The 26,055-nt window shown below is 42.6% G+C and overlaps 2 protein-coding genes across 2 annotated transcripts in view; one reads left to right on the top strand and one right to left on the bottom strand.

Annotated features, from left to right (window-relative positions):
- Positions 1-13,648, top strand: part of GNA12 (G protein subunit alpha 12) — a 43,992-nt gene extending 30,344 nt beyond the window's left edge. The window contains exons 3-4 of the mRNA XM_030484558.1: positions 5,504-5,554; positions 6,495-13,648. Of these exons, the coding sequence (XP_030340418.1) occupies positions 5,504-5,554; positions 6,495-7,064 (621 nt within the window). The 3' untranslated portion in view covers positions 7,065-13,648. The remainder of the gene's footprint in view (positions 1-5,503; positions 5,555-6,494) is intronic.
- A 5,685-nt stretch (positions 13,649-19,333) lies between these two features.
- Positions 19,334-26,055, bottom strand: part of AMZ1 (archaelysin family metallopeptidase 1) — a 15,864-nt gene continuing 9,142 nt past the window's right edge. The window contains exons 4-7 of the mRNA XM_030484553.1: positions 25,728-25,856; positions 25,232-25,395; positions 23,713-23,889; positions 19,334-20,058 (exon numbers count right to left, since the gene is read on the bottom strand). Of these exons, the coding sequence (XP_030340413.1) occupies positions 19,489-20,058; positions 23,713-23,889; positions 25,232-25,395; positions 25,728-25,856 (1,040 nt within the window). The 3' untranslated portion in view covers positions 19,334-19,488. The remainder of the gene's footprint in view (positions 20,059-23,712; positions 23,890-25,231; positions 25,396-25,727; positions 25,857-26,055) is intronic.

Genomic DNA, 26,055 nt, shown 5'->3' with positions numbered 1-26,055 from the left:
CTGGGAGATTCCCAAAGTTCTTTCTGGGATTTCCTCTGTGTTTCTCAGCCCTGCTGCTGAGCGTTTAACATCTCCTGAATAGAGGGTGGGATACAAACACCGCCGTTCTTTTATTTGGGTCACTGTTGATTTCATCTTGCAGACTCAGCTGCAGTTTGAGGCAGTTACTTACAGTTTCTATTTCTCCATGTGTTTCTCTGTGTTTGTGGGAATATTGTTAATCTGTATTACACGCTTCCTTGAAGTATAACATTTCCATCCTGTGTGGTTTAATTCATCATCTGAAACAAGCAAAGACTGACAGGTCTACCTTAAATCGTGCACTCTAAATTTAGCTAGAGACAGAATGATCAGGAAGGGCTAAATTAATATTATGTCAAAAAGGCCTTGGGACAAGGGAAGGAAAAAAGCCAATTTGGAACATAGGGTCGCCTTTCAAGTCTTAGTTCAGAGCAGAATTTAGATGGAACTGCTTTTGAGAAGTTTGAAATGAGCCTGTATTTTAGGGAACTGGACAATAGAATGTTTCACTTCTGTTTATGATCTGACCAACTGTCACATGGAATAACTGGCTGAGAATTAAAGTAGCAAGTTGATTAAACTATAGCTTTGCAGAACATTTCATATTACTGAGTGTCTGTGGGTATTTTAAAGCAATCTACATTGCTGTGCATTTATTTTCCATTGAATTGGTACTCTGGAATCTCTGCCCAAGTGTTTTCCGCTTGCTTTTTGCAATGAGGCTATCGATGGCAAAGGAAGTGATGCCAGATTAGTTACAATATTTCTGTGTGGAGATTTCTTATGTGCTATGAACCTAGCCTGAAGGGATAGAGACATTAAATTCAGTTATTTTCATAGTGACTTATTTGGAGCTAATGTTAAGATGACATTCATGGAGTACAAACTGTATAGAATAAAAACTTCTCAATTTTGTGGCTTTTCCCCCTTGAGAATGCTCTGTGCAAAATAATCTAGCATACAAAAAAGAGTTTTCAAACACTACTTCAGGAAGCAAGAGTGAATGTTTACATTTTACCTTTCCTTCCTTTCTCTTCCACCAGTCAGTTTTTAAGCAAATTGTTCTGTTTTCTCTGGCTTCCCCAAGCTTTATACTGCAGATAGGGCAGCTGAAAAAAAAAATGATAATTTAAATAAAAATCCAACTGTGATGCTGCATTGTGGAACTTGTGGGCTCATTTTAGGCCTTCTGTTTGTGTTTCTTGATTCCCCCAGTTCCCAGATGTGCAGTGACTCATCCTACTGAACAATGGGAACAGCATCCCTTATTCCTTCAGTTGGTCCCAGTTGGCAAAACCGTTACTCAGAGGATATGTATTGCAGAGGGAGAAGAGATTAGCAGTGAGAGAGTGAATCATCCAAGCGTTTGTGGTAACTCTTGTGTGGTGAGCAAGAAGTTGAGGAAGACTAATGGTCTATACTATGCTCTGGTGTACTAAAAAGGAGGATCTGAATTGAGTAAAATTCATAACTTGGAGGTCACTCTTCCCTCCCCCACCACTGTTCCGGTAAACTCAGGGCATGGATGGAAGACAGAGTTTTGACATCGTTATTTATTATGAAGGAGGATGGAAAAAAATAGCTAGCTGGTTTGTATCAGAAGCAAAATAGATGATGGTCACCTCAGGCTTGGTTGATAGAACTTTCAAATGTGAAATAAACTAATAGACTATAGTTAAAAATACAAAGAAAGAAATGTAAGTACAGGCATGCTTCACTGACATGTTTTGGTGCTTCGTATCTAAGTATCGTGCTGGTTGAAATGAAATATGTCTTTCAGAATTTAAGAATATTATTTAATAAAAGAAGATTTGGGTCTCTTGAAATCTGAAAAGAGAGAAGGTCAACACGCTTCAATGAACGTAGTTGATCTGAGGAAGTTTCTTGAGCTGCCACAGTTTTTCTTGACACAGCAGCCTATAAAAAATTGACACATCTGACCTGGACCTTTTTTGCTTGTTTGTTTTTTAAGTGAATGCACCATGATGTGATTATCTTTAGGTATTTAAATATAGTATAAATAATTTTGATGGCTTTCATTTCTATTTTGCTGCTTACAAGCATAGTTTGAAATAGATTGCAGTGTTCAAAAGAGCTACTTTTTTTTTCACTAGAACCATTAAAATAGTGTGATTGAAGTTGTCAATCTGTCAATTTAGTATCTGATGAATCAATTGCAAATCTTGGCAGCTTCTTCAGGAAGTCATGCCAGTGAACCAGAAATAACTGTCTGAGATCTGGAAAAGGAGAGCATTTGAAGTGCCAAGCCAGCTTTTGAATGCAGTGGAATGTCTAGATGGCTTTGGAGAAATTTGCACTGAGAAAACTAAACCAGCTTGTTTGTGTCTTCAAGAGAAAAAAATAGTTCAACATGAGGATTATCAAAAGCTGATCCTTTTTTATTTTGGTATTAATTTGCCTTGAATGGAAACCCTACTGTGATGAACAATTCATAAACTCAGTGAGTCTATGTTTTTATATGCATATATATGTATACATGCACATGTAGGTTTATTTTATGTGTGTATAATACCCAAAGCATGATAGCTTTGTATAAATCATAATTTATCAACTGAATTCAAAATTGCATTCAAGTGCAGCTTTATAAAACTAAATAAATTTGACTTCTAATTAATAGTGTTAGCTATTTTTCCACAATGACAAAGGAAAAATTAAGATCAAGGAATGTTCAGCTAACACAATTGTTCTGATTAAAAATCCTAATACAAAGCAGTCCTAACAGTTGGAGTTTCCATGTTTTCCTCATTTAAATACATTACAAGTTATTCATAAGTCAGTTGGTGCTGTCTGCAGTTGTTCTGTGCTGTCCTGCTCCATGAACTGAAATACCCCTTGGACTTCCCAGCAGTAACCAAGTTTTCAGTGAATCAGATTAAGCTGTAGAGCAAGGTTATGTGAGAAATCTTGGAGCAGGAACTGAACCCACAATTCCATCAGCCATAACACAGGACTTGATCAGGGAATCATCTTTAAAGCAGGGGGTTTGAGTGTGTGGTGTGGATTTGGGGTTGTTTAAGGGTTGTTTTTTTCTCCCTTCAGGTTTGTGTGCTTTAATGTTTTGATCCTTTCTTAACTTCAAACCCTCCGGAGCTTGTCAGGGATTTGTTGTTTTGACTGGAAGCAGATATTTTGACTTAAGTACTGGATGTCTTTTGAATTCTGTGCTGGAAGAGACTAGTCAGACCTCTTCAGATCTGTCACAGTGTACATATGGTGTTCACACCTGTTCCCGCAAGCTGACTTGGTTACCCAAGTGTGTTGCAATTATTGCTTAAAATTGCCCAGAATGAATTATTTGGCTTAATTACAGTGTCATGAAGAGCGGTGTAAGAACCTAGAGATGTCCAGTTTCCCTCAATCACTGCAGAAATGAACATGTTTTTTTTCGTTAGATTATTTTCTTCTTATAAATGTGCAAAATGTTAAACTGATTGATGTGTGGGGCAGGAAATAGGGGAGGCAGAAGCTGTAAATCAGGTGAACTTGCTTGTGTGTCCCAGCAGTTTACATGCATACAGCTGTTTCCTGTTCTCAGCGTGGGAGGGGATATGGACAAGGCAAGGACTCTTAAAGCAACTGGGTAGAAAATAGGAACAAGTTGTATCAGAGACAGCCTGTTTGCAGCCTTGTTGCACATCTAAAGGCATTGTGCAGAACGAAACACAATAGATAGAGAAGTGGGGGGGTTTGTGGCTTCAGTGACCTTTTCTTTTTGGGCTCTTCCATCTCCTAAATATGACTAATGCTGTACAGGAAGAACTTTTCTTATTCATGCGGTCTGTGATATCTCTACTGATCCAACAGAGTGCCAAAAAACACAGGAAATTACTTTCACCTTATGAAAATTCATGATTGTAAGGAAGCTCTTAGAGCAATTGTTCTTTGGAAACTTCCCCCCCCAAAAAAGTAATCTTTTCTGCTAGTGATCCATGGTAAGTCTTTTGTAATACATGGTAGGTTTTTGCAAATATGTGTGTTCTCTCTCCTTTGTGAAAAGACTCTTCTGGTTTAAAATGTTAGGAAATAATAAGCTACAGGTCTTTTTTTGTCTATGCTTTATGCTGAAAGTATGTACTTGTACAGTACAGTGAAACCTCTGATCTGCAGTGTCTTTCTTCAAAGTGAACTGTTGTGTTGGCATCTGTTTGCAGTTGTACTGGAAGGGAATATTTCTGTTCGACTAATGGTGTAGAGGAGAGTGGATGGTTTAAGAATTTAGATTGCTGTTGGAGTCTGAGATGGTATTTTGAGAATGTTCTCATTCTCAATTGGTGACTTGGTAAGGGCACCTAATGTCAGTTGGGTCATTAACAACACGGCCCTGATCTGTGATGTAATGTGGTTTGCTGCCTAAACTTATTAAAAGGCAGCAGGATTTTCCATTATATCATTCTTACAACATGGCTACAACTGCAAGACACGTGTCCTTAAACAATGAAGAATACTTTCTTACTGAACGGATCATCTTCATTTGAAGAAATAAGTGTTTCAATGAGAATGGACGTCTGCCAGAGATAGTTCCACTCCAGAAGTAAAGTCTCCGTTTATGTGGAAACAATCTTATTACTTCTACAAAGTACGTCGTGAAGGGCTTCCTGTATCCACTAATGCAAAGTGACACTTGATTTGAGTGTGATACATGGGCAAGCTTATTTAGAGGAAAAACCCATACTGCACAAAACACAAACCCTCACACATATTCACACAAGAAAGAATTTTCTTTGCTAACGTTGTCTGTATTCTTCTCAAAATAACTGCTAAAGGATTTTGTGCAAGATGAGCAAATCATTATTAAAACGGACCTAAAAGGGAAACTATTCATAGAAGAGCAAATCCTTCAGAATGTTCCTTTTTTCTTTTCTTTTTATGACAAGCGAGTCTAGCTTAAATGCTCACAAATTGCAGGTGACTTAAATCTTCCCCTTTTCTAAAGAAATGCCAACCAGTCTAGGATATGCTTTTGTTCACAGTTATGAATTTTAAACAAAATACTTTGGTTTCTTACAGACGTGTTTCATTTTTACTCCCGCCCAGTGGCAATTAACTGCATTCATCATACAAGGAGAAAAGTAATTCTTTATGCCAAAAGACTGACTTGAGCAACACTTCCTTTGCATTGTAAAGATTTAATGGGTAGATTTGAGCATTTATTGATATCTCTATTCAACTTTGATTCTTCTAGAACCTGTAGGGAATTGCTTTCGGAAGAAATATTACCTTACCTACATGTTGGTAGTATATTATGGCAGCTCCACTTCATTATCAGCAGCTGATGTGAATTAAGCAATGTACTCCTTCTAGTGTTCCAGCTCCTGAAGCATATCAGGATGTTGTCCAAGCTTCCACTTGTGATATTGCTCTGTTAGACCTCAGTGCATGTTGGAAAGTGAAAGACTTGTAGTTCAGTTGGATTTGCTGTTCTACAAACGACCTTAATTCCCATCTTGTTCCTTTTCCACAGGGTGAATCAGTGAAATACTTCCTGGATAACCTGGATCGGATCGGTCAGCTGGTAAGACATACCTTCTCTTTCTGAACCAAAAGAGCTCAAAGAGCTATTGGAAGCCTGGGTGTGCTATGATTAGTGGGGCTTGGTGTTTGGGATTTCTTATAATCATTAAATAACATCAGTGTTCTTTCTTTAGGAGTAGTAAATTCCAGCCCTATGAAACTGGAGCTTAGTATTTACTTCATCTTTTTTGACAAGTGACAAATATGTTTATGGAAGTTGTATTTGTGCATGTATTTTATCAGTTCTTCTATACAGTCTCTGGATCTCATTCACTTTTCCTGATGATCTGATGGCTGCTGCTACTTAAGGTATCAGAATGAAACTTCACCCAATAAAAACAATTGCGAGCGCTTGTAGGATTCCAAATCTCTAATGGAAACATCTGTCAGGAGACTTGGAGGAGAAAGAAGGGACATGATTCTCTTAAATAGTAACAGTGATAAGCTTCTGAAGAACAAATGTCTCTACAGTGGTGGGCTGGGCCACAGCCTGTGGTAGAACATGTTACTGTATTTGCTGGTCATGGAGTGTGAAGTGCAAGATATCCTTTGTAAGAGTAATGAACTGTAAAAAACATCCTTTCAGGGATGACTTGATCTGCTTTACTGAACAGTTCCTAAATGGCAATTACACTGTAGCTAAGAATTTCATGGTGGAAAAATAGACTTCAACCTGAAAATGAGAGGCTTGAAGGATAAAAATGTGAACAAGTGCATTAGTCCTATGTTTTTATTCTTGTATGTCTCAAGATCTTCTGTAGCTGTCTACAAATGTGTTGAGATAAATGGTCAACAGTCCATTAAAGTTGAGTATTCCATCTTTACTTCATAATTAAAAAAACATGACTCCTGTTGATTCTTCCTATTGTTTCAATATTCTGGCAATAGCCAGCATATTTGAAGGGCTGCTTTTTTGACACTCTTCTCCTTTTCTCTTACAGAACTATTTCCCCAGCAAACAAGATATTTTGCTGGCTAGAAAAGCCACCAAAGGGATAGTAGAGCATGATTTCATCATTAAAAAAATACCTTTCAAGATGGTGGACGTAGGTGGACAGAGATCTCAGCGTCAAAAGTGGTTCCAGTGCTTTGATGGAATAACTTCAATTTTGTTTATGGTCTCCTCCAGTGAATATGATCAGGTTCTCATGGAAGACAGGCGTACAAATAGACTTGTGGAGTCTATGAATATCTTTGAGACAATAGTCAATAACAAGCTTTTCTTTAATGTTTCTATTATCCTATTCCTCAACAAGATGGATCTTCTTGTAGAGAAGGTAAAGACTGTCAGCATTAAGAAGTATTTCTCGGACTTCAAAGGTGACCCTCACAGGCTAGAAGATGTTCAACGTTATCTGGTGCAGTGCTTTGACAGGAAGAGGAGAAATCGTAGTAAGCCGCTCTTCCATCACTTCACCACTGCCATAGACACTGAAAACATCCGCTTTGTGTTTCATGCTGTGAAGGACACGATCCTTCAAGAGAATCTGAAGGATATTATGTTGCAGTGAAGGAAAACAGGCAGTGTTCTGTTGAAATTTGCCAGAGGGTTAGATCAAAGTTTTTATCCTTTCTTTATGGCCCTTGCATGTGGTGTAGGACCCATGCTAATTACTTGGCTCAGGAATGCTGTAAACTAGCCAGTCCAAACAGAGGAGCTATAGGCCGAAGGAGTCAAATGTTGATGTTAGCTACTGAATCATTTGGACTAGAAACACTACTGAAACATGGCCGTTGTAGGTTCTGTACCTAGTTTGGAATGCTGAATAACACAACCACCTTCTGCCTTCTTAGAAAAAAGAAATCTCTGACAAACCATGTATGGAAGACACGTTTTAAACGAGTATGCTCAATTTTCAGAGACACTAGTCATACAAACTGCCTTTTTTTTTTTTTTTTGTAGTTTGGAGGTGCTGAATCGATCAAACTAATGTAAACGTAATGAGATTGGCAGCTGTAATGGAGAATGTTGATGGAAGTTCTGTTCTCAACCCTTAGCTTTGCCAAGGGTCTGGAATCCACTTGCTGAGGTGGATGCACAGCTCTTGTCTGAGGGTTTTGCATGAGTCTCCTGAGGCAAAAGTCTGAAACCATGTAAGGAAACCAGTGTTGGAGTAAATTGAGTGGGAAGTTGAGGATATGGAGAAGGGTTTATTTTGCACTATGTGTGAAGGGTATTGTATCATGGGAAAACTGATTTCCTTGGTGAAACAGCCTGTGCTAGAGCACCTGGCCATGTATCTGCCCAGTGGGTGCTTGAGTGAGATGTACTTGATGGAAATTCAGCACTGTTCTCACACCCACAGTTGGCAGTGTTTGTGAAGGTTTGGTATCTTGTGTAGCAGGGCTTTATCTATATTCAGAAGTTGATTAAACTCTTAAGCAAAGGTTTTGGTAGTACAGCAGCTGCTTGATTAGTTCCCAAGAGCTGACCTTATAGGAAGACTGAACACCCTAGAGATCCCAGTTTTACAGCTGCACTGATGTATTTGGACAGCAAGAGCTTGCTGTAAAATTAGCCTTTAATCTGTGTCTTAATGGGATCTTTAGCCTATAGTAAAGCACATGTAATTCTGAGTACAGTCGAGTTTGGTGTGGCCCATTTTGGGCAATGGTTTGTGTGTCAAATTGCAGGAGGCTATGGATAATATTGATATGAACGGTTAATTTCCTAGCACACTCAATCAGTGTAACTGTCAGGTGCCTTTTTTGTGTACAGACATAGCAGATCTTTTCTACTACAATGGGGAACATGGACAAACCGAAGATCCGCCTTTCATATCAACATTGTAATGCTATCCTTTAGGTAATTTTTGAACAGTTTACTGTGCAATTTTTGTCACAGTTTTTATCCAAGAAGAAAACCTGAAGGGCTGTTTGTACCCAAAAAAAGTCAGCAAATTCCCCGGAGTTTTTATCCCCTTTGAGCCTGCAATGGCATGTCAAAACAAGCGACATTTTACTTCAGCTGGTAATCCCATGGGAAATGTGGTCAAAAAAAGTCCTGTTCCGTTATCCTTTCATGTTAATTTGGATAAAATCTGGAATCTTTCTCCCCCTCTGAAGCTTGCAGATGTTCATATCAGTATTTTTTTGTAGTTTCCTAATGTAGCAGTCTCTTGGCTTTCTTTGTGCAGGCTTCAGGGTGGAAAGGATGTGGCTATTTCAGTGCTGTGCAACGTGCACAATATTGAGGTAAGAAGCAACTGAAAAGTTGCAGATAGAAGAGTTTAACTTAAATTTTGAGCAAACTTAAACAGGAATTAGCTTCCTTGTATCAAGTCTTATTTTTGCCAGGACCAACTCTGTCTTTTAAATATTTATTCATTTTTAACCTTGGAGAGGAAAAATGTTAATGTGACTCTAATATTCAGATGGGGAAACTCTTAAGATTGCTACAATTGAAAAGGTAAATGTTTCAACATAGAGTGAAGCAAACCAGTTTACTTAAGTTCAAAGCTCATGCAAGGTTCGTTTCTCTAAGCTAGCCCATTTGGCTGAAGACTCTTTTCAAAGCTGTCAGATATACTTGGAGTTCTTGGTAGTGGCTTCCACTTCACTGGGAAAGAGGAGGCAGTTGTGGGCTGACCGGACTTCTAGGTTGACTTGACTTTATTTCCTAGTTTGCTGTGAGCTTTATTCTTTCACTACATTTTCTACATGAGTTGATGAGTTAATGTTATGCTTGTTTTCTCAAGTGAGTTAAACATTCCCTTTCAACTGTATTTGTTCTCAAGAATTACCTCAGTTTTATGTCTGAATCTACTGTAGTTTTACCTGGGAGGCATAGCATAGAATTTCTTGTTCTGTTTTTCTCTTGATGCTCATCCATTATTTTGTATCCTTAGTCACCTTATGGATTTAAAACTCTGAACAGAGCTAGTAATGCAACTTACATTTTAACTTAAAATCTGCACCTGGAAAAGACACAGCATGAGATGTCTCTCATTGAGCTCTCAAGCTTGGTTTTTTTTGTATGACACAGCAGTTTTGCACACTAAATCAGAGTTTTAGAGAACCAGTTTGTTCACCTCAAGCCCACTATTGCCTTTCTTCTTTTTATTGATAAAATGGGCCTAAGCGTGGTGCTGTAGATTTTGCAGATTGCAGATGAAAATCAGTAGTTTGGCTCTGTAGGCTCCGAGTTCTCTTGGACTTTGATAGTGATGGTTGACACCAGGAACCCAAGATTAAGAAACTTGAGAAGTCAAGCACTTCTCAAGTTTGCAAAGAATCTGGCAGATGAGCAAAAAGGACTTGTTTTATTTAATAGCAGCTTTCTCTGGAAAACACATTCCACTTCTTGCCACAACTGAGGGGTTTTGTGTTTGTTTTTTTCAAGGTAAGCTGTAGTATAATAAAGCCAGAAAATAATGTTATGGTAAATCAGTTAATTACTACAGCAGAACTTAGGTAGGTTAGGACATACAAACATCTCGAGGCAGGCTTGGTTGGTTGCTTAGTCCTTTCACAAGAAACAAATAGCAAACTTTAAGTGACACCCTGGAGAACTGTGCAGATCAACACAGCTGGAGAGAACATCTTTTCTTCTTTACTTTATAGACTTATTGTTCATCTGGCTAGTCAGGAAATGGGTCACAGGCAGGAGAATAATCAGATGGAGACCTTGAACTGCTACTACTTACTTTAAAGAGCAGGCTTTTGCTGTCCCTCCTCTCACCCACAGGTCAATGTCCAATGACATGGTGTTGCAAGCGGGTTATCTGTCGCAGGGACAAAGAGAGGAAGTGCTTGCAGTGTGTGCTTTTAAAAGAGACTTATGTAGTCTTGCAGTTTTAAGTAGAAAAAACTAAATGGGAGTCATTTATCAAACACTACTTTGTACCTGTTGTCCTCAAAACAGACTTTAAGCTAATATAGCATGTCAGTCATTCCTTCAGATTGCAGTGCTGTCATTCTCTGAACAATTCTTAGATGGCATTACAAGATGACATGGTGAATTGGAATTAAAAACGAAGAATATTTTTCTGCAAGTGACATATTTAATAGGCAGTTGTCACTTTGAAGGAATTAAATAGCTCTTAATGTTGAAAATGAATTAGTATTGATTATGGAATAGAAATTACTGGCCACTCAAAAACCTGAAGATTCTTCTTGTTTGATAGAAAGAATTTATGTTATTTTATTTAATAGATAATTTGACTTATTAACTTGAGAATATATTTAGTATTCTAAAGTAATACTGTATAAAACCTAGAACTAAGTGTGTTACAAGCATGACGAAGCTCCTGAAAATGACAGTTCACAGGCTTTCTGAGCCAAATAAAGACTGAACCTCAGCCAAGTGGAAAAACTAATGGCAAAAATCCTGTAGTGAAATGGAGTAGGAAGAGCTCATCTGTATGTAGCATTGCAGACAAAGATGAAATTTCACTAGGATAGCTAGATTAGGTTTTGGTATGAAAACCAGTTCTGGTTACTATTATCTGCAAAGAATGGTAGGGTTTAAAAATAAAGAATAGACATGGAACCACTGAAGAAATTAGTAGCTTTCTTTAGTGATAGATTAAAGAAATAGCCACAGAATATCATTATAGAAAACAAGCCCTTTGTTGCCTTTAGATGGCTGTTCTTGTGGATATGAACTCCATGTTTTGGAGTCTTTTCTATGTATGTACCTCTTTAGTTGTCCTGGAAAACAAAAATCATTCTGCTGCATGGAACTACAGGATTTCTGTAAAAGGCCTCTCTGTTTTTCAAATAGTGAGTTTTGACACCTAACTTAGCTTGGTTTGTGTCCTCAAATTTCCAGGAACACTTACTTGGTTGAAAGACACCTTGATGCATGCCAGCTTGAGACATGAACATGATATGCAGTAACACCTCCATCCAGTGCAGCTTGTCATGTAAGCCAAACACTGATCTCTCTTGATGAGAACTACCTTGATTCCTCAAAGTTTAGTGGTAGCCTCTTTTCTATATCATTTTTCTAGTACAAAATCACATGGTGTAGTCAGGGGGTTTAATATAGCACTGCCAACTCTTTACCTCAGTACACTCTAATCTGTAACATGGAGAGTGGTGGGTAGGGTGTTTCAGTAGCAACTCTAAAATATCTGTGCCTACTTCTGTAATGAGTGTTTAACAGGTTTCTAGGGAGCATCCAATATGGATCAGGAAGACTGGCATGGTCTGGGTCAGACTTGGCCTGAATTAACATTGACTCCACACACTCCTAGATGAGGACTGTCTAGCCTAGTGAGGAAGTAATTGGTAAGACAATACAAGACCTAGTGCTTTTTAATATTACCTGTTTTGTAATTAGCTGGGGTGATCTCTGCTTTGTGCTGTGAAGTGGGCACTTCTTTGTTTTAACACTAATCTTTTTTTACATAGATGGAAATGAGTAAAGCCAGGATATTTGGAGCTGAAACTGCCACTCTGCTACCCAGGTTGATGCTATCTCTTTGCTTATCTTGGTGGTTGGACAGTTTAGCTTGATTCTTGACTTCTTTATCTTTCTATAATGGCATTTGGAAAGCGGTGTTGAAGTTTGTCTGTGTGTTGATATGCTTGTTTTCTTATTGGGTGGGGAGTATGGAGGTACTAGATTGTCAGTGCTAGTGGTTCTGTGCCTGGCTTGATGAACTGTATCACAGCCTAGCTCTTGGCATATGTGTGAAGGCCATATCTTCTGTCTGATGTGAAAATATTCACAGTCAGAGAGGAAAAAAGAGCTGCACTGACTTCCAAGGTGGGCATTCTGGTAAAAAAGCCAAAGTATGTTGGAAGGGAGCAGGAGGGGGGAGCTATTTTTAAACAGATCCCCAAAGCTGATGGTGTTTGGAGACTGTATTGACATGAAATGCCATCTGCATTGACCCCAAAAGCTTTGAGTGACTCCAGAGAGCTATTGGCTGTGAATTAAAGCAGCAGGCTGGCAAGGCTGGCTCTGCTGCGGCTGCACACCCTTCCATTGTGAATCTCTCTTCATCTGTTCATAACTGGGTGCCAAAACTCAATTCCTACTAAAATTACAGTATGCAGATCTCTGGCCAGTCAGTGCATCTTACTCCTTTCTAACAGCTACTTAAACTTTCTTCAAGATACCAGAGCATGAGAAGTATTCCAGGAGAATGGCTAGGTAAGAGACTGTTTCCATTATTGGAATGAAAACTACAACTGATGGAGAGCAAATCTTTTTGATAAGTAGGATGTGAGAGAGCATTTTATGAGGGAAGTAACAGATTTTGAATAGCATTGCTTCTCTGCTGGTGCTTCCCATCAATCTCTTGTGCTGAGCTTGTGTGCAGGCGGTTGGGCACAAAGGCTGAGAGGAGGTAGCAGGGAGAAGGGGGATGTGGAAGAGAAATGATCTTTTGGTAGCTCACAAGACTTGGAAAGCATGGTGGTGGACTTAGGTTTGAAAACACGTGTTCAAACTCCCATTTGCATTGGAGCCATTAACTCTCTTTAGGATAATGAGTGCTCTTCCAGTGAACAGGTTTTGTTATCTGGAACGTGTAATGAGTTTGAATTGCTGATACACGTTAAGAAGTATTTCTGGAGACTCCACTTAACAAAATGGCTAGTATTTATTGCTCTTGTGATGAGTTGTCTTGTTTATGGAATCAATATGTATGAAAGCAAACTGACAAAACACAAAGTTATCTCATGACACAATCATGTAGCTAGGAAGCCAATTAATGTTATCTTTTATTCTGCAATTTACTTGCTCTCTGGTGCCTATGCATTAACACACATACTATGCAATATCATTCTTTTTTTAAAACCAGTTCACTGCATTGGGCAAGAAAGGCCTGAGTTTAGCCTTAATTTTCTAACAATTCACAGGAAAATACTTTAAAAACAGTGACAAACTAAAAGGTGGTGAAAAATGCATAAAGTAAAAGCACAGTTCCAGACTGCTCACATAAGTGTCTTTCTAGCACCAAAACAGCATCCATGATAGAAGCAGCTACTTGCTGTAATAGTTTCAATTTATGAAAACTGTGTACTAGATAAAATTATATTGTGATGTGTAAAAAGTGTATTTTATAGCTTTGGTGACTTAGTTTACTGTTTTGTATATATGAATTTTATAAATCTATTAAAACTTGACTTGTTATACTGTTCCATGGGTTTTCTCTTTCAATAGCCTAGAGTGATGGTTTTTGCTTCATTCAAGAAACTCCTGCGAGAGAGACACTTTTGGAATGAGTTACAGCATAGGCTGCATGAAACTACAGCTGTCATGCAATAAAATCCTGTTCTGTAACCTTTATGTACCTTCTACCTCTCCAGTTCTGCTCTGCATCATTCTTCCCGAATGTGTCCAGGAATTGAAGGCTGGTGAAACATTAACCTACATAAAGCTTCTGACTCATTTGCCTGTAGCATTTCAGGAGCTGACTTAGGCATTAGAACTGATGGGAAGTGGAAGGGGAGGCACAGCTAGAGTTCGTGCTTATGTATTTTAAGCTCAGCAAGGGAAGATCATTAAGCCTGTTGAGTTGGCAACACCTGTTAGAGATTCCTCTTCTGCTGTGTAGCATCTGATAATAGCCATGGAACTCTACTTGCTGCTTTTCCAGTGCCAGTCCCCTCTGTTGTGTGCTGTGGTATCTCATATGGCAGTGCTGAACCATTGACCTTTGGAGAGTCATCAGTATCCTTGTCTTACGGCATTGCCATCCTGGTGTCAACTAATTCTGCCAGAACTCCAGATCCAGTTCTTAGGAATGTCGTTAACCTTTCCTCGCTTGTACCTGAAAGGTCACATCTGGCAGACTTTCGTGGCAAGTCTTAATTGTTTCTTGTGTGGACTATTAATGCCTGATCAATTACATTGGCAGGTGCACAATTGGAGATAACTTCATGGTGTTTGTTTGTCCTTTTTCCTAATCATTGGAGTTGTTAGGTTCTCGGCTACATCAAGCTTTTGGGAATGGTTGACTCATTCTCCCTGGAGGTGCTGAACATTTCAGGTAACAATGTGCATTGGTGGTGTTCAGCACCTCTGAAAATGAGGTGATGAATTGCAAACCCAGTACGGTGTTCAGCACCTCTGAAAATGAGGGCAGATGAATTGCAAATTCCATATGTACTAGTAGGGGGCTTCCAGATGTGATCATGTTCTTTCTAATCTGAAAGGCTCTCAGCAGCAGCTCCAAGTGATGCCTTTTGTCAGCCCTGTGAAAGCAAATTTAGTCCTTTTATGAGCCAAAATATCCCTATGAATTACAGCCCTACAATATAGGATGTAGGGAAAGTATAACAGGTTTCTTACTGGAGCAAGAAAAGAGCTCTTTCTGGCAATACCTGCTGGAGCTAATTGGTGTTGTGCCAGGCTGTTGAGACCCTTGACCAATAGATAGGGAAGGGGCTTGGTTTAAGTTGTCACTTCTGCCTGCTCTAAAGCTGGTTGGGGTTTGGTTGGTTTGTATTGATGGAGTTTGTCTGAATTGCTGAACCTCCAAAGCTTAAATGAAAATAAGAAATACCTTGTCACTGGAATGCCTGCCAAGCTCGGTCCTTTCCTAGCCAGCAGTCATGCACCAGTTTCAGTGGGATTTAAATTATTTGGAACTCACCATGGGAGGCTTGAATCAGGGCATCTTAGTGACACCATTTTCCCATACTTGCCAGTATTTCTGTGCCTCATTCTATCTCACTTCACACAGCAAAGACATTCCTTTCATAATTGAGCTGCATAGATGTTGCCCTGTAAGAACAGAGGCTGAAGCAGTCAGTTCTGCAGGTAGGTTTGTCTGTTCAGTGCCAATAAACATTTGTACCCCAGGGGCAGCCTGAACTCAATGTATTAACTTTGAATTCTCTTCCCCAGCTCAGTATGGCTCCCTGTTACTAGAGCATCTCTTCTGCAATCTCAGTAGTCCGACACTTTGAAGATTAAAGGGGAAACATGGCTATTTCCTCAGGGAGAGGCTTCTCTAAAGTGCAAAGTAGGCAGGACTATGTAGCTTGTATTTTTGCTGAAGTGTACAAGGTTTGGGGTGGTTATAGTAATACTGAAGTATTCATTACACCTCTTTGAGGAGGGAAATTAAATCCTTGTGGTTTCTAGCTCCAGTCTGGTGCCTCATTATCCTGCACAGACCTGGGAGGAAGTTGATTTGGTTACTAACAAAAATTATCAGGTTTCTTGCCACTCTCTCCCAGACTGATCAGCATCATGGAAAGCTGCATGGTGCTAAGGGAGGAAGAGTTGTTAAGAGCGTGCTGTCTTTTAAAGCCTCATTTTTGCACAGCAGAAACAGACTTCAGTTAAAAGGTCTGTTTTTAGGGGACCTCCCCATTTTTAGGGGAGGGAGGTAGTCACATCCACAGTTAAATTGGAAGGTGCTGGATACTGGTAATGAAACATCTGTGGAAGACACTGGTTTTTCCTTTCCCACCTTTGCAAGCTGTTGTAGGTGATTTCACCCCTAACTAGCAAAGAGTTTGGGGTTGGGGAGGGGGATATTTCCCTTGACAGTTGCACTGTACCCCTACTCCCTTCAGTTACAGCAACTTCTTGTTTTAAGAGTAGGAGTGGAATGTTCTGCCTGTTTATTCTTGGGAGAAGATATTTGACTTTATGAGCTTGTAAAGCTATTAAAAGACTGTTTTCTGCTCTGTCCAGGAAGTCTTCAGAAGCTGCTTCAAAACAAGAATCCCTGAATGTGGGACAGGAAAGGGTATGACTGGAGTTACTTTGATCATTGAGGATGCTCTAGGTAGCCACAGGATGGTGTTCTGAGCCAGATGAGTCTAATGCGGATCTGTGTTGGAACAATCCTTAAGGCAATGGTACATGAAAGATAACAGCAGCTTCAGGAAGGAGTTATGTGTTTCTGCTGGAGGATCTCCTGAAGGCAGAGTTTGTTTCTAGATCATCTACCTGCTACAACAAGGCACCCACAGATCACGAGGCAGAGAAACAGAAGTGCTGCTTTCCTGGGGCTGCTCTGTGGCAGGCTGCTGGTACTGTTGCCTTTTGGGACTGGCCTCCTTTCCCATTTGGGTGCCCAGTTCCTTTTAGTGCCTGTCTTCTTGCAGAAAGCTCACCAAACTGTGGCAGAAGTGCTGCACAATGAACACCCAGGTTCTCCTACCCACTGCCTTACTACACAGTGAAACTCAGTTCCTGGATGATTTGTAACTAACTCCAGTCTTGGATGCTGAGTTGCGAGTAACTTCTGGGCACTTTATATATAGAGTGCCCTATTACTTCTTGCTGATGGTTGATCCACAGCTTGACCTTCTAGAATGCCTCCTAAGTACCTCATCTGTATTTCTGTTCCACAGCTTACTCAGCAGCTTATTAGCTGCAAGTTTTGCTGCTGTTCCCACACCCTGGAAACCTGCTGTTCAAAATGTGGGAAATCTTATTTAGCGGCTTACCTTCGATTTGTTTTACTGCTAATTTCTCTGCCAGGTGTTTTATGCCCTGCTACAGCTCTGGTATTGCACTTTTGTGCTTTAGTCCTGATTATAACCTTGATTTTCTGTGTAACCTTAGCTAGTCACTGCATTCCTCTGTGACCCAGGTTGCCTTACTCGCACTGGTGTAAACTGTCTAGTCTAAGTGTAAAGTACAGACCCTGGGAACAAAATGTTGCTGTATCGTACAGCAGCAGCACTGGAAACCTTTACTGATGGGAAGAGTAATCACTTCCATGGAAATACCTTTGCATGAACAAAAACCTGCAGTGCAATATTGCATGGACCTTCTCTCCTCCAGCTTCCTAAGGACTTTAAAGTGTATTTAGCCACTTCCTGCCTTTCACTGTGAAGTTGCATCTCACCTGTGGACCCTCCTAAGGTGCCCATGGGAGTAGGTGAAGCTCTGAGTTGCTGTGTCAATATCTGAGTTGCCATGCTCATTTATTTCTTACCTGCAGCACTTCTGGACAAGCTGAGCTGGTAAGTGGTGGTTCTGTCAGTGATGGTGTCAAAAATACCTTGTTATTGGTAAGCAACAGCTCTTCAGCAGAAATTAATGCTTTTGCAACAGAGCTGACATGGGTCTATAAACCAAGTGTCTTGTAGGGAGTTTCCCATCTGTGACCTCTGCCAGTTCAATTTGTTTCTGTGCCACCTCCTTTCTTTGTTGTCTTTGGACTTTGTTATGGTAGAAGACTGCCTCCTTCCCTTCCCTTAGGCAGTATTGTCATCCTGAGTTTATAGCCTCTTTCTGGAAAGCTTCTAAAGTTCAACCTAATGATTCAGTACAGAATCAAGTAATAGCAAACAAGGCTGAACAAACAGTAATCTCTTGCTTAAAATAGTAAATCTGTTAAGACAACAACTGAGCAAGCATGGGGGCAGTACATGGATTTGTAATTCAGGCAGGATTTGTTTGGAAAATTGCTGCTGCTGGGAAGAATGTCTTGGATGAGAAGCCCATGGAGTTGATGCTGCCAGGAGAGGGCGGCAGCAGCACCTCTGCAGCACCGCGCTTGCGTGAAGGCAGACGTGCAGCCTGGAAAAAAACGTTTCCAGGAATTGCTGTCATCGGTCCCCTAGCCAGAACTGCCTTTTTCTCCCTGTATGAATCATACGGATGTGAAGTTGCTTGTATTTCCGGAATCCAGTTTATTGGGAAATAATCTCTTCTGCTCACCTGCACGTGTTAATCTCAAGCTTTTCTCAAATGTCTTCCACTGATCTTCTCCCTTCCCGCTCCAAATGTAGATGGCAGGATTACTGCATGGTGTGAGGCCTTCAAAGTGCACAGGGGAAAGTGCTCAGGAAAGCCAAAGCTATTAGCTCCTCTGAGGGAAGCATCCTCCTTCTCCTCCCAGCTGAACCAGACCCAGTGCTACCTGCTGGTATTTTTAGATGGGAGCAGTCTGGAGCGTGGCCATGTAGCTGTGAGCTGCAGAGCATGTTATCAGTGCTGAGGTCTGGGTGAACTGGGGATGGAGGGAGCTGGCCTTCCCTCGTGTGTTGCTGTTACAGAGCTGGAAAACCCATCAGCCTCTTGAGCTCTGTCTATAAATAGCTGGAGGAACAGCATGCCCAGGGATGGGGAGGCAGGCTCTGCAGCTCCCAGCACCAGTGCAGCACCCCTTCCTGCTCAATGGGTGACTTACAATGCGGAGAAGAGAGGAAAGGCCGGAGCGTTCACTTCTCAAGGCAGAAAGAGAGGAATGCATGTGTAATTCCCCCTTTTAAGTTAATAATCAGTGAGCGTGTAAATGTTTTCAAAGGTTTTTCTTTCCTGTGCCAATCTACAGAGGATGTGAGTAGTTACAGCTCACTGCTCCAAGCCTGGCTTTGTTCGAACTGAAGCAGCTCTGGAGATCCCCTTGAGTGTCCGCCAAAAGGCAGTCATCCCACTAACACTGTTCTTTATGGCAGACAAGCTGCCAGGGATCTTTCTGCTATACTTGCTGACTCTGTGCCTGTCCTCTTCCATCTCTTCCCCTCTACTTGTGCTATGAGCCTCGGTGTGCTTCTACGCTTAGCACAACCTCCAGCTGATGGGGCAGCAACCACTAGAGAGGTGAACATTCACTATGGAGGGAGAAAACTCATCTGTGCTTCAGACTGAAGTGCTAAGCAGACAGCTCTGTGTATGGGAGAGCTGCCCTGGTTTGATCTGCATCTGTTTGTTCAGATGGCCCAAGTTTCTGTCTGAACATGCTGAGTGTTTAGCATGGAGCTCTTCCTGCCTGACTTCAGACCAAATGAAATACAGCAAGAAAGCAGAAGTGCCTTTGTAGGACTTGATGTGGGTTTGGAGTAGTGCTGTCATTTAGACCGGCACAGGAAAAACCCTTAGAGAATAACTGATCACATCAAAACTATGTTAGCAACCTCAGAAAAAGAAACACCTTTTATTCCTGTGGGGAGCTGCTGCTTCTCTCTGACAGCAACAACTTGTGGTGGGAAAGGTCAGAAGCAGGGCAGTAACGTAACCAAAGCTGTGGGGGCAAGGCTGGCCCAACCCAAGGCAGACCCAGCCTAGTTTTCCTCCCACCGCCAACGCTGAGGGGACGATTCCCCTTTGGACAGTTTTCTGGAACTCAATTTTCTCCGTAAGGAGGAAAATTTGTCTCCGAGAACTTTCCGTAGCCCAGTGCTGTCCCTAGCAAAGGGCAGGTCCTTCTTCATAGCAGGCAGTTGTCCTGTAAACATTTCCCACTTAGCCAGGGCATCCACAGCCTTGTCTACTTGAGCCAGTTCCTCCTCAGAGACGTTCCTCTCTAGGGCAGCAATGCACATCTCCAGCCACAGTTCATAATCTTTAATGGTATCCGTGGACTTGGTGGGCCCGGCGAGCTGGGGCTGGCTGTGCCCCTCCGCCAGCGAACACGAGTGCTCATCCTGCTCCAGGTCCTGGCCGATGGAGAGGGCCTGGCTGCATGTGTCTGGTGTCAGTGGCTCGGACAAGGAGGTCACAGCCTCGGAGTCATTCTCACAGCACATCCCAGAGTCCGAGCTGAATGGAAGGATGTCCTCCGAGGCAGACAGGTCTGCTGACTCTTGCCTTGGCCACGTGGCCAGTACAGTCTGTGTCCAAGCGTAGAGCTTCTGTGATGAGAGGAAAAAAGGTTTCATTTTAGAGAATGACAGAAAACAGTTACGCCTTTCCCAGTATTTGTCAGGTAAACCTGTTCACCTTGGGTGGCTCAGCTGTGGATGCTATGGTCCTGTCTGCAAGAAGATGGGTTCACACAACTCATGGTTACCCTATGAAGTAGGGGCTTGCTCATCCCATTTTCTTGGAGTCAACATCTGTGGCAGAGCTGCCTCCAGTCAGATGTGGGCTGTATGTGGCCTATTATTGAAGATGGTAGAAAACAGCACAAAATCTCTCCCTGCCATGTGGATGAGATCTCTGAGAGCCAAACCAGTGCCTCTCTAGAGGAAGCTCTGTCATTATAAAAGCTCCTGAGAGAGTGATGAAGAATCTTGTTTCATCGTGATGCTAACTCCTGTGGTAATGTGTGTTTTATTCTTGAGAATAGCTCTTCCCTTCTTGAGTTGAAATACACAAGTGAGAAGGCTCCAGGAAAGAACTAATGAAAGGAAAATGTCTGAGACCATTTGCTTTTTAAATATTGAATGCTACAATGGGGCATAGAACGGGTTGCTTCTGGCACACTTATTCCTTATGCTTTGGGGAATGAATCGCAGTGCTCTAGTCATCACTGGATAAAAGGTGGTCTCCTTGTCTGCCTTGTTAGCATACAGGGTTTTGTGTGTTTTTGAGCTTTTTCACACCCTTGTGGCCTGTTTCTTCATCTTTACTTTCTGCAGCTCCCAGCTGAGATGTTAGCAAAGCCCTGTGATTGCTTTAGGAAGCAGTGGTGGCAGAGTATTAACCCTGGTGCACGGGGTTCATACATGCTCAGCTCGGGGTGAGCTGCTGGAGAAGCAGGAGGAGATTCCCAGCCCTGCAGAGCTCCCTTCTCCTGCTGCTCCCTCCCCCTTCCCTCCTCTCCTGCTCTCTCTTCAGGCGAGTGACAGAGAGGATAAAGAGCTCAAATTGAGTGGGTGGGAGACATCAGCCCTTTTTCCCTGTTACTCATTTCAGTCTGTGCATGGAGCCTCGGGGGAGAATTTCATACAAGAGTAAAATGGACCCTTTCAGCCCAGTGAATCCACCCTGCCCCCTCCCTCTGGGGCAAGAACAAATGTAAAGGGACAACTTTTCTCCTGCCTTATCCCACCTCCAGTAGCCCTTTCCTCTCTCTGTGTTTAAAACACAAAGAAGCCACCAGAAGCTGCAATAGGGGTTGGACTAGGGAAGGAGACAGCAAAGCTATTTGAAAGCTGTAACCGGCCCATGACTTTATGATGTCTCTTAAAATTCCCAAGAGTCATGAATCTGGGAAGGAATCACAACTGCTACTTAGCCCAGTTCCCAAGAGGAGAAAAAACTGTGGAGATGAGGATGTTCAAACAATACATTTAGATTATTTAAGGCAAAAGGAGGGAATGATTGACTCAAGATCACTACCAAAACCCCAACATCTTTCCTGTCTCTCATTGTTTGGGTGGCTTATTGATTCAAACTTGGGCAGGGTTTGTAGGGCTGCAGCCTCTTTTTGTGTTCTCCTATTTAACTAAAAAGGAATAACCTCTTTGTGGGTTTAGCCGGCAGGCAGGAGCATTTGAAGTGGATGCCCACCCCAGGTAAGTCACCAAGAAGGAAACCTGTTGTCTGACACCCCAAGGAGCTCCAGCTTTGGCACTGGATGTTTTCCAAACTCCTCTGCCATGGCAGCACTGTCATCCCCGGAGCAGATAGTGAGATTAACACCACTGTAAAGATGTAGCTAACCCAGCCTTTAAGAGCAGCTCAAGCACTGTTCTGCTACGTGCAGAACAGCCTGGGATGCTGCAGAAGCAGCAGGTGGAAATGCTGGTTGTGGTGGGGAAACACCATGAGAATTGATTTGCTGTCAGTTTTTAACATGACTCACTGGAATAAGCAGCTGTGATACAAAACTGGAGCGTGTTTGAGTGCAACTGAGATAAATAAATGGAGGGGCTCTTCCTCCTGCATAAGGACTGGTTTCCTGTCCTGTCTCACATGCTCTTCTTCCCGTCGCTGTGTCTGAGTCGCAGACTTAACACAATCATTTCAAGCAGAATTACCTGCTCCTGGCGAGGAGCAGCTCTGTGTCTGGCATTTCCTGTATTTACTATGAGCGTCTGGGGCTGTTCTGTGGCAGGTGGGGATCTATGCTAGTTTTCCAAAGGGAAATGTGGCTCCAGACTTGGCCAGCCACAACCCCTCAAATCATGCTTAGGAAGTAACTTTGCTGTCTGATATTGTCTCCAAATGCTTTGTGCTCCCTTCTGTCAGGTTCCTTTACTATTTAATTCACCTCTGGCATTTGTATTTCCTCTCAGTGCTATAGCAAAGCCTTTTACAGAGATTATCACAACTCTTACACCATACTTGTACTATATCTAGCCAAGCTTTTCCCGTCAAGGAAGCAGATGTGACATTTGGCAAGTATGTCCTTCCTTCAGGTCTGTGCTCAGTGTCACCAGAGGATGCTGAGCCAATTGCTCTATTTACTGCAGGTGTAAGGGCAAGAAGGTTTCTAGAAAAGCTTACTGCAGATGGCAGTTCTCTTCTAGAAAGCAATAGCTGAATGCTGACAGGCTGGGTGTTTAACTGAATGAGGATCAATTCCTTAGGTAGTCTGGGCAATTGAGGCACCTCTCAGCCAGAAGCAGGGAACAAACAGCCATGGTGTCAGGGACAGATCTGCACAGACAAGCAGCAAAACCACACAAGCACGGTTTGGTTTGTTTTCTCCCTACCATGTCCTTTACCATGCTTCTGTGCACCTGATTCCAAGCTGAATGAAATTAGAGGCATCCCCATTCTCATTCTGCATGCATCTTGCCACAGATATAGCTCACAGACTTTAAAATAGGCAGCCATGGAAAATCCTGCCTCTGAACATGATGTGTGTCAGACAGGAATCATAACCAGGGGGAAAATAGGGTGCTAAGTGAGAATGATGACATTATTTCTATTCCAGCAGCCATTTGGCTACCAAATCCTACTTTTTAGACAGGAGAGGTAGAGAACACTTTCTGGAGCTAAGGGTGTCTTAACACTTTTCCCAATGCTGGTCGAATGTGGTGTTAGCAGTTTTAGGGGTGGGAGAGAAGAGACAAAGATGAGTCAGGGACCCTCCCCTTATTAGGAAGTAATAATCTGTGATCCTTTTTCATACCATTAAACAGAGGAACTGCAGCAAATTATCTACTTAATATTTTCTCCCTGTTACCAGCAGCCCCAGAGGCAGAAAAAACGTGGTGGCCCATAGGAGAGGGCATAGATGTGGGAATTGCTGTGCTTGCTGCTGCTCTGGTGTGAAATCTGCCTGTCCGCCTTGTTTTCAGCAGTAGCCAAATGTGGTTGGGCTGTTGCACTGTCTCTGGTGAACAGCCAGAAGCCCTAGAGCTTGGGTGAAGTGCTACAGGGTTGAAACTAGATGATCTTTAAGGTCCCTTCCAACTCTAACCATTCTATGATTAGTGACAGCCACAAGGCTGTGTACACCACCACCCTTGTTTAGGTGTAAGCTTCTCCCTCGTAGCACCTTGCACTGAGAGTGTCTGCATTTAACACTTCATGCCATTCTCTGGGCTGAGCTGCTCTGCTCCCTGCTGTGTCCCCTTGCCCCGGGAAGGGCTGGTGGATCTGTGTCTCACCCTGTAGCGCTCAACGAGTTTGAAGCCCACGACGTGCTGCAGCTTCCGAAGGCAGATGGGACATGGCTCCAGAGGCCGCAGCAGGGCTTCATCCAAGCTCAGCGCGCCCTGCATGATGCACTGCAGCCAGCGACATGTCCCCAGCCCCATCAGGTGGCAGATCTCATGGCAGGTCACCTTCAGGAAAGCATAAATCACAGCAGTGCATGGTCAGTCCTGCTTGCACTATTCCCTCCTCTTCCTCCTTTGCTGTTTCACTTTCCTTGCTCCCCAACAGTCTTATTGCTCAGCCCTGGCCATCCTCCAGCCTAGGCTTTTCTGAGGTAGAAAGGGAATATTCTCCCTTTTTCCCAGGTACCCCCAAATCCATGTCTGTATGGTGGAGGAGGAAGTGCAGGTGTCTCTTTCAGAAGCAGCTATGGGAAGACCCTATGGATAGCGTGTTCAGAGCTGTAGGGCAGTGCTGCTGTCGCTCTCTTCCCCAAGGACAGTGTGGGTTTCAGTTATTTTGTTGTTTTGATTTGTTTTTAAGGGGGAAAACAGTCCCCCTGGGGCCTGAAAAGAGCAGCACAGTCCATGTGAGAAATCTGTAAGACACTGTTGGCAACCACAGATCTGGATCTTTCCAAAGCAGATGCTCTTAACATGTGTGCCAAAGCAAAAACTAAGCTGCAGTCAGCTGGCCAAGCATGACTGCCTCGGGAATTGGTGACCGTGGAAAGGCTGATGGATGATTCTTCTCCTCCCCTTGCCACCCAACATCATTTGAAACTGCTACAGGAAGAGACCTCAGACTAGAAAATGCCAAGCAAACACCAGGAGAGGCACAGAGAAACGGCATTGAAGGTGTTGGTGTGGCTGCTTCTTGTGGGCCAGCTTTGGGAGAGACACTAGAAGCAGAGCTGGCATGAGGGAGGACAGCACTGGTGAAGAGGATGTGTTGGAGATGAATGGGTTTAATGGCATCTACCTATAAGTGCAAACTAGGCTGGGGTGTTTTTCTCATCCATCTATGCAAGCAGTCCTGGGAAGTGGTCCTCTCCCCTAATGGGTACCATTGTCTGAGGAAGACACAGTCACTCTTTCCCAGCCATCCATTAGTTAATACACAGCTCCACTAGATACTCTGATTAACCTCCATGTACTGTACCTGCAGCTAACATCCTACTGCACGTGCATCACCTGGCAAGCAAAATATGTGAGATTACCCAAGCATGAGCCTGGGAGCTGGGCAGGGGTTTTGTCTCACTGTTGCTACATGACATAAGGTAAGTCCTGTAGCCTCACTATCCAGCTGATGCTACAGTTTGCTCCAGTGGCAAGGGGAGTAAGAGTTGTCTACACAGTGCACTAAAATACAAGTTCCTTACGACTGTGTTAAGTGTGTGGACTTAGCTGTGATGGCCAGTGTGTTCTGGGGACAGAGTTCATGCCTCTTTCACTGGGCTGTGACATGGATTTTGCCCTGAGTATTTAACCCTACACAGCAAGAGATATGGGGTACGGAGGCTGGTCTTACCTTACAGCACTGGACCATCTCCTGGGCGCTGAGCGGCAGTGTCCGCTCTCTGCTTTCCTTGCTGACCTGGCACGGCCGTTCCTTCTGTGTGAGCGGGTTCAAGCTGCTGCAGCCAGCCTGAGGGAAATCCCCGGAGAACCTGGCAAAGCTGCAGACTCCCACCTCTGTGAAGAGGGACACGTACAAGTTAGGCATCATCTCCCTTATGCCTGTATCTCACCTTAGACAGCATGGAAAGGTAGCACAGTCCAGTTGAGCACATATGGTGTTATGAGACATACTTCCCAAAAGGTTTGTAAAATCTCAGTTACTTTGGCTGGAGCAAGAGCCCTGAATCCCCTACTTTTAAATTGGGAAAACCTAGTTCCTCTCATCAGGGACTGAAGAAAATGTTAAGGAGAAGGTTTGGCTATTATAGTCTCCCAGGGAAGGCCTTCTGGTACCGTGCTGCCTTCTCTGCATGCTGTCCTAGGAGATCATGGGACACCAAACCCACCTTGTCCTGGCAGGAATTTGCTGAATGTGTAGCTCCAGGTCTCACATGGGTAAAGGTCCAGCAGAGTGAGTCCAAGGACACACAGGGCATCCATGGGCTTGTTGTTCTTCAGGAAATTCAGGATTCCATCTGGACAAATACAAGAGAGATGTTTGTTAAAATGAAGCATCTCTGGAAAGCGTGCAAGAGCCAAATTTTCTGCTGTTCATGGGGAAGAGGATGTAATCCAAGCTATAGACAGGCAGAGCTGCTGGATTCAGCATCTCAGATGAAGAACTATGGCTGTGTAGACCTGTCCCCTCAAACAGGAGTATGAGCATACTTGACT

This window comes from Strigops habroptila, chromosome 4, assembly GCF_004027225.2.
Source record: "Strigops habroptila isolate Jane chromosome 4, bStrHab1.2.pri, whole genome shotgun sequence".
NCBI classification, from domain to species: domain Eukaryota; kingdom Metazoa; phylum Chordata; class Aves; order Psittaciformes; family Psittacidae; genus Strigops; species Strigops habroptila.
The sequence above is the reverse complement of the archived record's forward strand: the minus strand, read 5'-3'. Positions and strand labels throughout refer to the sequence as shown.